Source organism: Pseudopipra pipra, chromosome 1, assembly GCF_036250125.1.
Source record: "Pseudopipra pipra isolate bDixPip1 chromosome 1, bDixPip1.hap1, whole genome shotgun sequence".
In the NCBI taxonomy this organism is placed as follows: Eukaryota; Metazoa; Chordata; class Aves; order Passeriformes; family Pipridae; genus Pseudopipra; species Pseudopipra pipra.
Genome location: NC_087549.1, coordinates 108421940 through 108438058, shown reverse-complemented (window position 1 = coordinate 108438058; position 16119 = coordinate 108421940). Strand labels below are relative to the sequence as shown.

Sequence of the window (16119 nt, the reverse complement as noted above, 5' to 3'; positions counted from 1 at the left end):
CCCTTTTTGCAAAGTTCTGTGTAGGTCTTTGAGAGGCTTTTTGTGCCGCCATATCAGTCTCAGGTTGAACTCTTTGGGACCCCAGAGAAGGAGTGTGTACATCCAGTGCTGTCAGAGAGGTCTGACTTGGCCACACTGATGAACATCTGATGCACCAGGTCCATGCAATGCCACAGCCCACAGACACGGTGCTTGGGTGGCGTAGGAACAGCCTTTATTCATATTAGTAACGTACTTTGGGAAAACAGAGCAGCAGCACCTCTAAGTCTGGCTGGCAAAACATTGGTCCTGTCTAATGCATCTTTTCATAAATTACTTACTTCAAAGCAGCGGGTTTTTTGGACAAGGCAGAGCGCAAGAAGAACAATTGCATTTTTATTCTTATCACATCTATCGCATATAATGAGGCACAAGGAAACATGAAGGGCAAGAGGTGAACTAGGGGTTTTCTATAGGATTCCAGAGCAAAAGCAGACATTAGGATGGCTGGTATTTTGATAACCTTTCCTGTGGCCTAGTGGTAGCCCTGAGTATGCTATATAGATACATTTGGCAGTCAACAGACTGAATCAGGTATTTTCTACTTCAGCAGCAGTCTGCTTTTGCTGTGCCAATTTATCCCAGCTTTATAGGAAGCCTTAATTCTTGTTTTGACAGCTACAGAGTTGTTCTGTGGTCCTGAAGGACTGATTATGGTTTTCCTACCTTCAGCCTGTTTCAGACATTCAAATTCTAATGACAGTTGTGCTATGTTTGTTTTTATTTTTGTTTTAAGTAAAAGGTGCTTGGGAGACAAATTCTATAATCCTTTGGGCCCAACATTTCAGCATCAAGGGGGGAAGTGGATTTCTTTCTGAATTGCTCAAAAAATATGTTGCTTCTAAATTGTATGGATACCTGTTTGATTCCCTGATGGATATACAGGCAGGATTTTCATCTGACACAGGAGACATTTATTTTACAGTTACTCCCCATGAGAGTTTGACTTCTATTATTAAATGAAAGTAGATATGTAGAGTTTTCTATCCAGCTTCTTCATATGCTGGCAGTAAACACTGAGAAACAGGACTGCATGAGCATGGTGCTGCCAACAGCATGGCCATAATGACTACACTTGGAATCATCATTTAGGATCTCATTAGCACTCATTAAAAGACAAGACTTTGAAATTTTGACATTAGATGTACCAATATATCATTAACATCTTTTAGTCTATCGTCTGTTCTGCAGGGTTTCTAATTGCAATCAAATGGAAAGTGTGCTGGAAACAGCCTTTGCATGCACTAAAAAAGCAGTGAAACAAAAAGTTACATTAAGAAGATAGGGTTTTTTTTCTATTCCCTTCTTGCATATTAAAGCAAGTGATATTTATTTATCATTCTGAGTTATATTGTCTTTGTGTCACCAACAATAACACAAATTTCCTTTTATCCGTGTATGCAAAGGGCCATAGGACAATACATCCAACATTTTCATGGGGTACTTTGTCCCCTGCCAATCTGTCCAACTCACATGCATGTCTTTTACAGGTTTTCTCTGGAGAGTTACTTCCTTTAACTCCATTGCCTAGCTAGTTACCAAATGTTTACAAATGTTTAACAGGATTTATGGAATTCAGGTCAAAGATACACATACGGTGCTACAGAGACTTAGTTGTTCTAATAAGATCAAACACTTAGAAGTCTATTTTAGCCAAATTCAGCTCAATTATAGGACTGAGATCCAGACCACATGTAATGAATTTTCAGCCTGTTCTGGTATTGCAGGATTTTTAATGGAAAGCAGCTCAGTATACATTTGCATGTTCTATCTTTTCCACGTGGTGATTTTTCAAGGGAATTTGCCAATGAATCTTGCCAGTATGCTTTTGTTCATGCTATCAGCAAACACCAGGGGAGACAAAGCAGGTACAAAAATGGGAATGAACATTGCTCTACTATTCTGCAATGGCAAGCCTAAGGTTTGACAAAAATTGAGCTGCAGCATGCAATATCATTGCTTGAACATCGTGGGAATCTTACAGTTTGGTGTGAGGGAGGAAAGAAGGCTTTATCCTTACCATTCCTACTTAGACTAAGGTATCTACATCAACAATATCTGAGCCAATTAAGGCAGCATTATAAGAAGTGTGGTTATTTGGTGACTATAATCACCAGAGTGCCTGAACTACAGCAACAGAAAATATTCTTACAACAGTCCACATTTTTTAGATGAGAATAATCATGTAGTTGCTGTTGTGACCAAGATATGAACGGCAAGTCCTTAAAATACTTGAGGTAAAGAGTTGCAAAAAGATCAGTAAGGAGGATTTAGAAGAAACAGTAGAAGAATCTGTGTACAAGATGTTGGGGAAGGAAAGAATTAAAATGGACTTGTTTGGTCCTTGGTATCTTAGAAGTATTTTTTCTTCTGGGAAATGCTAGGCACCATTTGAAATAAATAAAGAGGCCATGAAATACTAACATGAGGGTGACTCTCACATTCACACCTGCTCCACATGCAGCCCCTCACTGCACCATGACTGCATGGAGAGGCAACACACTAGGCTCTTGGGGCTCAGCATTTAAAGAGCTAAAATATAACAATTTGAAAAGGTATCATCTAAGTGTCTTGAAAGTATCTTGTCCTACAGTTGCCAGAGCAGGTACATAACCTATTTCACCATCAGCTGCTGAATGAGAGCAGAGGGCTTGGCATATTTTCTAGCTAACATGACCACAAAATTATTTCTAGTGCAGCAAATACTTGCAAAGCCACATGTGACATTTTCAGTGGAAAGCACAGGCTATGGGAAGAGTGGGAGTAACAGAACAAGCTTCAAGGGTGTCTGCAGGAGTCAGGACAGCTTTTCCTGCTCTCTCTGCCCTGTGCCTGTCCTCAAGCCAATCTTCAGGACCCCTAAGAATTCTTAATTTAAATTGCTTGCACCCTCAGGTCTAAAAAAATCAGCTACAAGTTTTATTAACTTGAAAGGCAAGTTCACAGCATTGACTGTTATTACCTGACAGCACATCAAGCATGATACAGAGCAGCAAGGGCAGACCAGCAATGCCTGCCTCATCGGTTCAAAAATCATAGACAGGACATTATTTTTGTCATAGAGCAGTGATGCCTCTTTTGTTTTTAAGTGTCTATCACCCCATTGCAGGCAGGGGTTAGTAAACTGCTGCTTCTGATCCTTCCAGAGGATGTGCTCTTTGGGGAGTGGTAGGGGACAGGAACGCACATTGGGACGTCCAAAAAGAATGAGACGTATGAAATGTTCAGCCCGGACGAGGAGCTTGCACACCCTGTCTGGCATATACCATGTTGAGGTGCCTTGTGCAGCTTGGTGCCATCAACAAAGCAGAACAAAATATACCTCTGTAAGCGACATGAAAAGAGAGAGGAAATTTCAGTAAGAGGCATGGACTCATCAAGAAGTCATGGATCACCACATCCAACTAAATAGAACTGTTTTAATCAGCGGGAAATGATGAAACTGCAGCTGAGATGGCATGGGGCTTTTTAACCCACCACAGTTCACCAGCAATCTGCTCTCCACTTCTGACAGAAAAGACTTTGAGCATCTTTAGGGTAAGTGTCTTCAGGGAAGCATGGTGTCAGTACTAATAATCAAATGATAGAGATATTTTCTTGCAGAGTTGCTAGTGCAGATTCTTGTCTTAACCTCCTTAGTTGTAATGAAAGAAATGTCCTGAAAGTTGCACAAGGCACATCCCTTTGGCAATGCCATCAAGTCAATGAATTTCTATGAACCTATTAACTGAGACAGTTTTAACCTGTCTGTATTCCCACGCCAGATTGCTAATTACCTCCATTTTTTTTCTATAACGGATTTCTATCTCTGTGGAGGGATTTTTGACATAAAAATTTGTTTCACTCATAGCAACAGCAAGCCTGTATTCAGATTTGTCCCTGCAAGGGCAGTGTTTTCTTTTTTACATTTTTGAGCTCCTCGGTCCTACAAGGCAGCACCCACCACCCAAGCTACTGCAATCACCTCCTGAACCAAGTAGTTCCTGGGCTCATATACATAGAGGCAATGCCTGTGCTCAGTCATGCCCATAAAAAATCCAAAGAGATTTTACTGAGTATGATGGAAACTTGGGTTATATTGTCTTTAGATCTGAGGATTTTCACAGGTTGTTTCAGTACCTGACATATTTCCCAACAATAGATGCTGTAGCACTATGTTCAGTGTGTTTCAGTCTCCTCTGGGAACAACAGGGTGCTTCTCCTTCTCAGACATTTTCTTGGCCTTTACGATAAATGCTGTTTAAAAACGTTGCATTTTGAAATGCTGACAGGTTTGTAAAGGTAGAAACTAGTTCTGCTTTTGAGGACTGGCTGTGGCCATGGTGGTGGCAGGGAGGAGGAAGATGAAGGGTTGCAAATTTGTCCAGTTTTGCAAACCCAAATAGACTGTTTCTCCCTCCCTCTGCCCAGGCAAAGCCATCTGTCCTTCCTGCCTCCCTCTGTTTTTCCTTACTATTGAAATCTCATGGAATTTTTCTTTTACATAAGTTTATATAAACTCCGCTTCCCATCAAGAGCAAACTACTGCCATCTCTATCACACTAGTGCCATGTCTTTTCTTCAACAAAGTATCATTTCATCTGTATCCTTCTGTGAATTTACATTTGGCTTAAAAGTCACAAATTAGCACTTTGTCTTATCTTTACTTTGTATCAAAAGAGAATGTATTTCATTAATTGATTTTCTACCAATTTTTCTAAGTAAATAAATGAGCCTATAACCACACTGTTGCCTAGCAATGATTACACAGAACCATGCTACACACGCCACTTCTTAGTAAAAGAACCCAGAAGAGTATTAAGAAGCAGTTGCAATGACAAGCTTGCACACAGTTATGAGTGAAGGTTGATTAGCACAGTTTTCAGAAATGATCTTGGTGTTGTTTGGCCCACAAACATTCATCAGTGAAAGAACGCAAGTATCTAATATGCAAGCCACCAGCTTAGTAAGGAGTGGTGAGGATACCTACACTAATGAGGACATCGAGGTTTAGAGCAATGTACCAGCTCTCTTAGTTTTCTGTACCTGACATTCACCACTTAGGATGTCAATGATGTCATCCAGTGACATGCACTGAGGTGTAAGCTTGCTGAAAGCAGCCAAGGAATGTGTGATCTGCTGAGAATTCATTGCTGAAACCAGGTGACTTACACACACTAACCTTTATTACAGCAATTCAAATTACATATAATGTTTCCTGTATACTGTCTGATCACCTGCACAAGGCACATTATTTACTTGGTGGCCCTATATAAAGTAACATGTGTCTGCAGGACAGATCCTCTAAAGGTGTGCAGTTGTGTCATAGTGAGAGAGTCTGATGCTTTGGTTTTGCAGAGATAGGATAAGAAACACCCTCTGGAGCAGGCAGCAGAAGACTGGAGAAGTGAGAAAAGTTGGTCTGGTACTTTTAGGATCGAAAAGACAAGAGGGATTTCTAAAACCTGAGAAGACATGAGGACGCTGAGTGGAAGAATATTTCTCTAATTAAAGGGCATTGAGAAATCTGGCTAAACTCGGCACACACTCACAGCTGTCTACATTGGCTTTGGCATGCACGTGTGTTGTGCTCAGGGCACATGCTCAGAGGAGCATGCTGAGCCCTTTGCAGTGATTCTGAAACTCAGCACAAAGAACTCTTAAAGTGTACTGCTGGGGGAGAGTAGCTGAGGCTGACAGCACAAAGAAGCTGTGAAGTTTGAACCTCGTTTAAAAACCTCTGCAGTCACCTGAAAAACCTCACTCAATGGCTCTCAAGGGAAAGACAATTTAGAGTTGTCTTTAAAGCTTCTGAAGTACTTAAGGCTATAGATATATTTGTAGATATGCTATGCAGCAGGAAGAGACCTGTAGCATGAAAAGGATGGAGCTGATATTCACTCTGTGCATTTGTGGAGAGGGGTCTGCTTCAGCTGAGTGACCCTCTATGGTCCCTCAGCCTGAGCACTGGCTAGCAGGTACATAGTGTAGGATTCATGAAGGGTACCCTGGAGAATAACTTTGAGTTGAGCAACAGCTGAAGGCTCATTACCCTGTGGATCTCCATCATGTAAGTCAGTGAAGTGGGGGCCACCCACAGGTTAAAAACCACAGTACTGATGCAAACTAAAAAGCTGATGTGGCCATAAGCTTCTGGAACTGCCCGAATTGCTTGCATGAAGGAAAGCACCAGGATATTGTCACATCTCCCACCACAGCTGCAGGATGTACCTTCAAAGCACTATCCTGATGCATTGGAAAGGTATAGGAAAATGGTGATGAGAAGAGGGAAATTAGCAGATAGCTGAGGTGCTTTCCTTTCTCTTTCCCTTTTCTCTCCAGAGCTCTCAGATTGGTAGGAACGAGGGCAATCCTCGAGCTTTCCCCCTCTGCAGGAAAGCTGAGCCCCCATTTAGCACCTGCTTGGCAGATGCTCAGACCATGAAAAGCCAGAGGATACCCTGAGGTGAAATTCTATTGATGTGCATTGCTTTGAACCAATGAATATTTCACTATTGGGGAGAGAGAGAGAGAGAGAGAGAGAGAGAGAATATGAATCAATAATTCAGGAGTAAGGAAAGGGGAAGGGATGGGTTGGAACCACTGCTGGAGGATGCATTTCACTTTTTGAAAAACTTAACGCTCTGTGTTTTTTTTCAAAGACCACCTTAATAACCTACAGTCTTTTCAGTAAAGCCTTAAAGCCACTATACTCATCAAAGGAACAATCATTCCGTGCCCCATCACTCTAATCAATGAGCAACATTTAACATAAGGCTTCAAACCACAAACTTCCTTCTGGAGGTCATCTCTGATCCAGCCTCTCTATGGAGGCAGGGGAAGAGAGAAGAGAGACAAGACAGGGTTGGGAAACACTGTGAGAATAAAGAGCAAACTACTATTAATTGAACAATAAAGTCATAAGGAGGGAGGTAATATAGTTACACTAATTTAATTTTGAACTGACCCATGAAGAAAAAGACAAGATAAATGAAGGAAAAAATGAGGAGATAAAGAATTACTGATACAGAAAAAATTATCCTGGTTTTCCAGTGAAGCAAAACAAGTTGCTTTTTCTGAAGCATTAAGCTGAGATCTCAGTTTCCAGGTAGAAATATCTGGAATTTCTGTAATTTCAAAGGGCTTAGTAGAAACCTGTTTTGAAAAACCCATGCCTGTTTGCTTGGAAATACTGGCTCAAACTATTTACTTCTCAAAAATTTTTTTTAAAATTATTGAAATATCTTGTGTCCAAAGGCATAAATTTAAAATCAAAATCTTCTGACTTGGGGGTTAGAATACCTTAATAATACTAAACTTTAGAGATGATTTTCAAATGTAAAATGGTGATATCAAAATGAAACACTTTACTTCACCACCCTAAATTTTTTTTTGAATTGAAGCTATTTCTTCATATTGCTTGGTTTTGTCATGATAAATTTCACAAAATGTTTTCCTAACCTGCTCTCTCCCTTTATGGTAATCTGTGCAAGAAGAGCAATACGGTATGTTACTTGAAGTGGCAGGATACTGGATTGATGCACATTTTCTTCCATGGACTGCACCCAGAAAATTTGGTCCTACAGAGAGAACTTGGTTTTAGAGGCAAAACTTAATATCGCCCATATGTACAACAGGAGCACCAGTTCTTGCAATTTGTTTGTAAAACCTGCATCTCTGTGAGCACTCACTTGTTCAATAAGCAGAACAAAGGCTGGAATATGCCCTTAGATTTTCTCAAAAAAAAAAAAAAAATAGCCTGAGGTGTATTTAATTCGGCGAAAGTAAAAGTACAGGCATAAGTAGGTTAACCTTAAGCAGACAAGACAGGGTTGGTCATTAATTAATTAAGTTTGCAAATTAAGTCCTGACAAAATTTCCTCTGATTTTAGTAACATTTGGTTATCAATCCAGGTGCTTTTGTAGGAGACACTTTTTTAATGAAATAACAGAAAAAGAAAAAAGGACATTAAGTAGTTCAATATTTGGCACAGCTGGGATCAAGCTGACACATTTAGACACTAACCTACAGCTTCCCTAGTGCTATATTTTTTATCCACACCTCATGGAAAACCTGGTGACCCTTTGTAGATGGCAGTGAACCCGGCATACTGCAGGATCAGGCCCATCAGGCTGTCCCTTCCATTTCTGTCACAGATGAGCCTAAAATGTTTAGGTGTATGTGAGATTAACACCCAAAGGGAAATTTTTATGCACCTCTACTCACAAAAAAAGGCAACTTGTTATTTGAGGAGGAATGGATCCTACTAGTTAATTTTAGTCATGCGGGTACAGACCAGGACCTGCATCCAGCCTAGGGCTGGAGTGCTGGTCACCTCACATCTCTTTGTAAGCAATGGAGAGGAGAAAGGACTTTAAGGGCCCAGCTCATCTGACCTGTTTGTAGTGCCAGCCAGACTGAACTGCAACCCAGAGTGCAGAGGAAAGCTGTGTGCATGAGAAGCCAGCTATGGGCTCCCATGCTTAGAGGAATCTTGCTGTCTGCCTGAATGGATTGATGGTAAATTAAGAAAGCAAGAAAATAAATACACAAACCTTTGGAAGTTTTCTCAGCTCCTCTAGTATTCTCACCTGACTAGTTGTGGCTTGGCTGCCCTCAGGAGTGGGGGAGCTGGTACATCCCAAGGGTCATACCCACCTCTGTGGCTCACCTGTGGCCATTATTTGCTTCTTTTAATACTTCTTCAGTTAATTTTCTTTGCAGATTCATTCACGGGACTCATAAACATAATGACTGACATAATTTGGCGCTACACTGGAGATTTTATGGCTCCTGATATCGTTTGCAGAATCGTTCGCTACTTCCAGGTATAGAAACCTTGTGCTCCCCTGTATGCCCAAACTGCTGTGCTTTGTGTCCCCACAGCAGGAAACCCCAACAAAAATGCTGTATAAAATTGTTCAAAAGTGCTGAATGATGAAAATTTCTATTTAAAGCTGAAACACTTTAATCAAAGCATATAAAATCTTCTTAATTTTGTGGACGAGGTAAAGGAAAAATATCTGGGTGAATACAAAAGGTGGGGGTTTTTTGCTTTTTCTCTTTTTTTTCTTTCTTTAAAAGTTTTCAAATATTCCTTGTTCAGAGTTCTTGCTGACATGATTTTCTGCAACAAATTTCTCTCAACTGCTCTCTTGTTACACCTTCTGCCCCAGGTGGTCCTTCTCTATGCCTCGACTTACGTCCTTGTGTCACTAAGCATAGACCGGTATCATGCCATAGTTTACCCAATGAAGTTCTTACAAGGAGGTAGGAGAATTTCTGTGCCTTGTTATTGCTACGGATATTACTGGATAGTTTTTCAGTTTTCAAAATTCTTAATCTTGTTGCCATGAATTATTTATTCCTGCTGTAGCTACATTTGAACTCCATTACAGTTTTTCAAATGACAAAGGAACTCTGATTTCAAGATTTACTAAACTCCACTTAGCCCTTAGCAGTGTTCAAAAGTATTGTGTTAGCAAAGAATGAAACGACATTTTAAAATGTATAGTGGTTTTCATTATTTTCCAGCATTATTAGAAGGTAATTATAGGCAAAAGTTATCTCTTGTACAACTATACTGACTACAGAAGCTGCAACAGCTATATTTTCTACTTATCCACACTAAAAAATAACTTGATGGAGAGGATGGTACTGAGAATTCATACAACAGTTTAATAAGAACTTCAAAAGATATAGCGTATAAGTTTGGACACCTACTGTTTCTTATAATTTCTTCTATTTGTTTTGGTTTGATTTGTGGGGTTTTTTACAGCACTCAAATATCGCCTGTTCTCTTAGAAGTACAGTTTAAAGAAAACTATTTCTTTCCTACAGAGACAAAGTGGGGCATTAAGTATGTTGCACTGAGTGAATAAACAGAATTAGCAGATGGGGAGGAAGAAGAACAATTATAAGGACCATGAGGTCTGGAAAATGTGCTTTAATCAAATGCAAATATCATTCTTGTTTTGGAGTAATGATGGCTTTTGCCAGACGGCTCTATTCAGGGGATCAGATTAATGATACTTTCTGGCCTTAAAAACCTATGAATCAATCACAGCCAAGGCAGTGGTGCAGCTTTGGTAGATGTTAAGATCTGAAAACTTCAAATACTTGTCTGAAATTTAGCTTGATATTCTCCAGTGTGCAGATGAACTTTATTAGACCGGAGAGATTGATATCAAGGTTTTCTCAGCAGGCTTTGGTAAATGTGGTGTGCCCTACAGCTCCTGCTGATGTTGCATCAGGAAGGCAGGTGCTCATAAACCCACCAGCTGAGTGGGGCAAGATGATACAGACCTGCTGGTGTTTCTTCTTCATTATATAGTAAAAGTAGCACTTGTTAAATTGCTACCTGGGCACAGTAAAGAATTTGATGATTAATCTTTGAAAAACACTTTGAAGTTGAAAAAGAACCCATACCAAAATCACCTCAGATCTCACCTCAAATTTTCATAAAAGTCACATTTGCTATACCTATACCATTACATTTTTTCTTTTATTTTTAAAACTGGAGAAGAGCAAACATTACCCTCAGTCAAGGGTACCAGAGTCATCAGCCGGGTGCAGCTCTGGGCAGAGGAAAAAGCACTGACAAAACTCACCTGCCTCTGGCAAGAGTTGGCTACTCACTGATGGACAAGCAAAGACCATGTTCAAAGGGGAAAAGAAAGCATCTGTAAATCCAAAAGAAGAATCTAGAGAGATATATTTATGATAGCAACTTTTTGGAATATATATAAAATAATCACTTTTTGCAACCCAGCTACTTCTTGCAGAGGTGCCATGTGGGAGGCTTTTGAAATGCCCTCTTAGTTATTCTACAGATAGAGAACAAAGAGATTTACAAAACTTTGTTATTGGTGATGACACAGAGAAACTTCATGAACAGTTCTGAGTCAACCTGTGGCAAATTTCTTTCCAAAATGAAACACTCATCCCCTCGCAATCATTCAATCAAGAAACAAAAGAGTTGTTTCTCCTTAGTGATTTTAAAAATTATGTTTCCATGTGGCCTTGGAGTGTGATTTGAGAAAAAAAAATCAAGTATTTAGCTTTGAAAATGTCAACCAACTTTTTTTTTAAATTGTGGTTTAGATACTAGCTTCAAGTCCTGTTAAAAAGCATTTGCAATGAGTTGCACTTTGCATGGTTTTTGAGAAGGCAGACTTTGAGAGTTGAATATTTTATATTTTGCAAACACATAAATGACCACAGAAAATAAAGGATGTGAAAGAAATATGGCTTCTACTCCTAACACTTTTACTGTGAGGTACCTCATTCTGTAAGCAAAAAGGGGCATTAATAAAAAACTGTAAAATAAAGATCGAAAGGAAAAGAAACTGAGAAGTTATAGAAGAAGACATTTCATTGTGTTGAAAAGGCATATGCAAACAACATACAAACTAAACAAGAGGTGACAGAAGAACTGCTTAATTAAAAGAAACCCAAATAGGTGTAAACTGTCCCTGGCATGGCTTTAGTCTGAAAACAATGCTAAAGTCCATCAGATCAATGAGATTCTGGAACAGCCCGCTCTCTCTGGATTTAGAACCTAATTTTAAAGTGGCAGTCACCTTATCAAAGGGTTGCATAGAATTGACGTTCTTGGTGGCAGGAAGGAAAGTTCCTTCCAAGAGGTGCCTCCCTGCCACATGTTTCTGGGAGCAGAGAGATGTGCACAAAACCATTGTCACAGTGCACGGACGGTGGGAGCGGAGTAAAGGGGACAGTCACATGAAAACATCCTTTACGTGAGTCAGTGCTCACAACTGAGATTCCCACCTCAACCCTGGGAGATAGTCTTGACCATCCAGTATGAAAAACTCTCCAGTTAAACAGCAATGTTTTTTTTTAAAGGAAAATACTGAGACTGGCTAAATAGAGTATTGTATTTCAAAATCTGATATTTTTTTTATTCCGCCTTTAACAGACAGAGTTCTAGTTATATGATTTGCTGGCATTTAGAGCATATTAGAGTAACTACTAAAAAAACCTCCAACATAAAAAAAAAAAAAAAACCAACCAAACAAAACAAAACAAAACCAAACCTGCTTGTGAGGCAGCAAATCAACATTAGTCTGATAAAACAAAAGTCTGCTTCCCTGAATGCAATCACTGTCCTGTAAAGCCCTTTAGACTAGCAAGGCCATATTTTACCAAGCACAAGGGACATTTTAAAACAAGAATAAATGAACATTGCAGGTAATGTTTTATAAAATACAAAGATCTAATACCGCTCTTGTCCAACCCAAATTGCCCACTTCAGTCCAAATTACAGTCGTTGTTATACAGTGCAAATAAAATAAGGCATATTATGCAGGTATGATCTTTTTCCCTTAGAAATACACAGGTGGCCCTGACTGAGATTGTATGAATGTAGTTTAAGTTGTTAGCTCACATTTGAAGTATCCTTTCTGTCAGGAAATATTTTGCAAAATTTATTCTTAATATTCCTTTTGCTAAGTTTATTCTGTTATGCTTTGGGAAACTTTACAGTTTTCCTTCTCCTGTGCAATATTTATAGACTTAATCTAACCCTCTCACTTAGGCAGATGTCATCAGAGTTCCCTTAAGCCCTAGATTAGCAAGACTGTATTTTGCTGAACGTGGGTAGCATTTAAAAATGAGCAGGATAACTGAGTATATGCAACTGATGTTTTATAAAGCAGAAAATTACTTTTTGAATGTTTCGCCCACATGCTTTTGTATTGCTCTTTGAGCTTCAAGGAGGAAAGACATTCTTTTTGATATGCATAATTTAAAGTGATTTTCTGTTTCACCTCAAGTATTTTTTAGGACAATAAAGTATTTGAACACTAAAGCTTCCTAGATCAAAAAAGCTGCCCCATCTGTTCCTCTCACAATCTAACTGAGGAGGACTGTCACTGAAAATCACTGGTATTCCACAGATCAGCCCTTTTTCCCCACACTTTTTCGCTAGAGCTACCTGGATTTTAGCCAGAAGATACTGATTTGTGAAAATGAAAGCCTTGGGACATTTTGCTCTGATACATTGATATTTACAAAATCCCATGGATGCCACCAGGCAACATTTGGTTGCCCACTTGTTTTCCCCACTTGACAGTGGAGGAGGCCAGAAGTCAAGAGGAAGCAGTAGCCCAAAACTGTTGGGTGTTCTGGGATCCTTCAGCTCCTGTTCTTCACCATGAGGTCACGGATCTCCTAGTCAATGTCTCTTGTAGCAAATAAAACAGGGCTGAGCACTTGAGCACCGTCATGTGCTATGTCTCATGGTTAGCAGTCCACTCTTGTCATGGCTTGGGCACATGCTCTTCAACGGGAGCTGGGTTTGGCCCCCACCACGATACAGAGAAGTGCAGGAGATGCCCATGCTCCTCAGGACCACATTTCTGTGGGACTGTAAAGTTGCAGTTGGAAGTAAAGGCAGCTGGGTGTGCAGTTCTGTTCTGATCCTGAACTGAGGCATTTTCTTTTTCCTAATAGGAAAGGTTTTGCAATCTTTCTCACTTCAAGGTGCATCAATAGGCAGGCAGTAGGGCAGGCCTGCAGTCCTTTACATCCATTCACAAGGTTCTCTTGGTAGCATAGAGGAACTATTTACATTTCATTTTTCTGACTTGCTGACCCTGACCAGTGCCTTTCTCATAGTGTTTCAGATTCAACAGACCCTAAGCATCCTTAAATAAAACTTGTAAAGTACAAGCCCATAATGACATGCTTATTTATCATGAGAAAGAGATGAAATCCCTCTTTTCCTTCATAGTCTTTTCAGCATCAGCCAACTGAAGCCTAAAATTCCCTTTCTTTACATGATTTCCTCCTCCTCCCTGCCTCTCTGTCAGTACTGCTGCAAGGGTTCACTCTCACCAACAACCCCATTAACACTGTCTGTTTGACTCTGTTGCACAGAAAGACAGGCGAAAGTGCTTATTGGAGTGGCCTGGAGCCTCTCTTTCCTGTTTTCCATACCAACTCTGATTATTTTTGGGAAACGGCAGCTCTCCAATGGAGAAGTGCAGTGCTGGGCTCTCTGGCCTGATGACTCCTACTGGATACCCTACATGACAGTGGTGGCTTTCCTGGTGTATTTCATTCCTCTGATCATTATCAGGTAAGCCTGAACTGCAATCACCAAGCATGTGGTAAAAGCTGTCAAGTGTGCAATCAGCATAATGCCTTAATTTCTACTCATTCATTACAATTTCATTTCCATACCTGCTGTATAGCTGCTTCGGTTTTTATCACATAATACATGGGTCGCTGTACTTGCCCTGGGTGTTCTCCACGTGCTATTAACAGCCAGAAACATTTTCTCTGAAAAGAGGAATGAATCTCTAAGTGTGTCCACTTATCTCCACAGCTTCAGGCTTGAAAGATATCTCCATAAATCCAGTATGAATATCTATCTATTATTACAAAAGATAATTTTAATAGAAGAACAGGAAACTACATTTAACACTAATTATAGTAAAATTAAATTGAAGTGCTCTCAAGCTTCACAGTTTTAGACAAGTGTTCCTTCACCAGGATTGGAAAGAAACCTCCAAGCATTTGAAGTTGCCAACCACTTTTAAAATAGGAGAAAATACAATTCTTCCTGTTTTGTTATGGGGAACCTAAGCTGCAAATACTTGAGACTGATTTGCCCCAAATCACAAAGACAATCTGCTGCAGAATCTATTTTAAACTGAGGCCAACCAATAACCCAGACTGTGCCCAGTGATCAGTGAAGTTTATTGCCTCCCTCTAGGGCACTGCCATTAGTTGACGTTAAACAAAAATTATCTAGCCATGAGGAGTTACCAACGCAAAGGAGCAGCCAAAATCTGATGTGGAAGGGGATTCAGGTTTCTTAACTGCCTCGAAAGGCTCCCAGTGGCAGTAACTTGTTCTCTGAGCCCTTATCTTTCTTTCCCCCTTTTTTTTTTTTCTCTTTCAGTAGCAAGGTTACTAGGATTTCTTGGCGTCCATCTCTTCTTTTTAGCAGCAAAGAAGACTTGCTGGGACTCCTTTTCCCCCACATAATTTGATGACAGGCTGTTTGGACTCTAAGAGAGGAATTACATTTGCATGTCCCTTGGATATATCTCTCAGTCCATCTGCTTTTTCAACAAGTGATGAGCCATGAGTCTCTGTTAGCTTCCTGCTCATTAGCACCCTGGGTGAGAGCAGGGTGGGGAGTAGAAGAAGGTGCTGACCTTTTCCGGCGGATGACGAGACTGGCTACAAAAGCTAAATGCCTTGAAGTTTCTTACTGTTTTATCAAGGGCATTAAGTTCTGCACCTTTTAATAGAAACAAGTTTATCTTTGATAGAATCAAAACCATGTGGTACTTGAAGTCACCTGACTTTTTGATATGGATTCAACATGGACTGGTATTGCTCCCTAGAGAGAAGGGAAGATTATAACACTTTGCTCTTAACATGTCAGTTTGCTAAACCTTCTATTTTTGTGCCAGATTGCACAGCTATAATAAATAAAATCATGAAAATTCTCCTTAAAGAAAGGATGTGATAGCAATAGAGAAAAATTACTCCCAAGTTGTCCAATAGCTCTTCCTTCCTAGATAGGATCATTTCTCTATATGTTGTCCTGTCTCTTAAAGCAGCCTAGTTTTAAATAAAACAAAAAAATATTCTTGGGAATATGTAAATAAAAATTTGGGTAGATCTGCAGCCCAGCACTAGCAGCAAAAAAAAATAAACATACACTGAACAGGCAAAAAGCAATTTAAGAGTGGAAAGAAATGGCACTAGAAAACTTTGAGGATGACTGTTACTATTAGAGGGATTCTTTAATGAGCTTTCTCAAGTAGCTAGCAATCAGGAAATTCTAGCCAGGATTTAAGTTTTTTAGAAAAAGACCCACAGCCTGTCCAGTTACCAGTCATTCCATAGGCGTGTGAAACATCTCTTTCCCCCTCAAACATACAGATTTGCATGCTTTCTATTACAGACCAGCTACTCCTTTTTGCATGCCATATATACTTGTTTGGCAAGAAAAGACAAGTTAAAAAGCAACGAATATTTCAGAGCTGTTGACATTATACTCCCCTCCTCCCTTCCAAAGGAAGATATTCAAACCAGATCAGCTCTGTGACTTGCTTTAC

General features: G+C 39.8%; 1 protein-coding gene across 2 annotated transcripts in view; it reads left to right on the top strand.

Moving 5' to 3' along the window:
• The window catches only part of NPSR1 (neuropeptide S receptor 1), a 57626-nt gene that overhangs the window by 29790 nt on the left and 11717 nt on the right, over positions 1-16119 (top strand). For both annotated transcript variants that reach the window (XM_064670218.1, XM_064670212.1), the window contains exons 3-5: positions 8744-8847; positions 9196-9289; positions 13919-14120. In XM_064670218.1, the coding sequence (XP_064526288.1) occupies positions 8744-8847; positions 9196-9289; positions 13919-14120 (400 nt within the window). The remainder of the gene's footprint in view (positions 1-8743; positions 8848-9195; positions 9290-13918; positions 14121-16119) is intronic.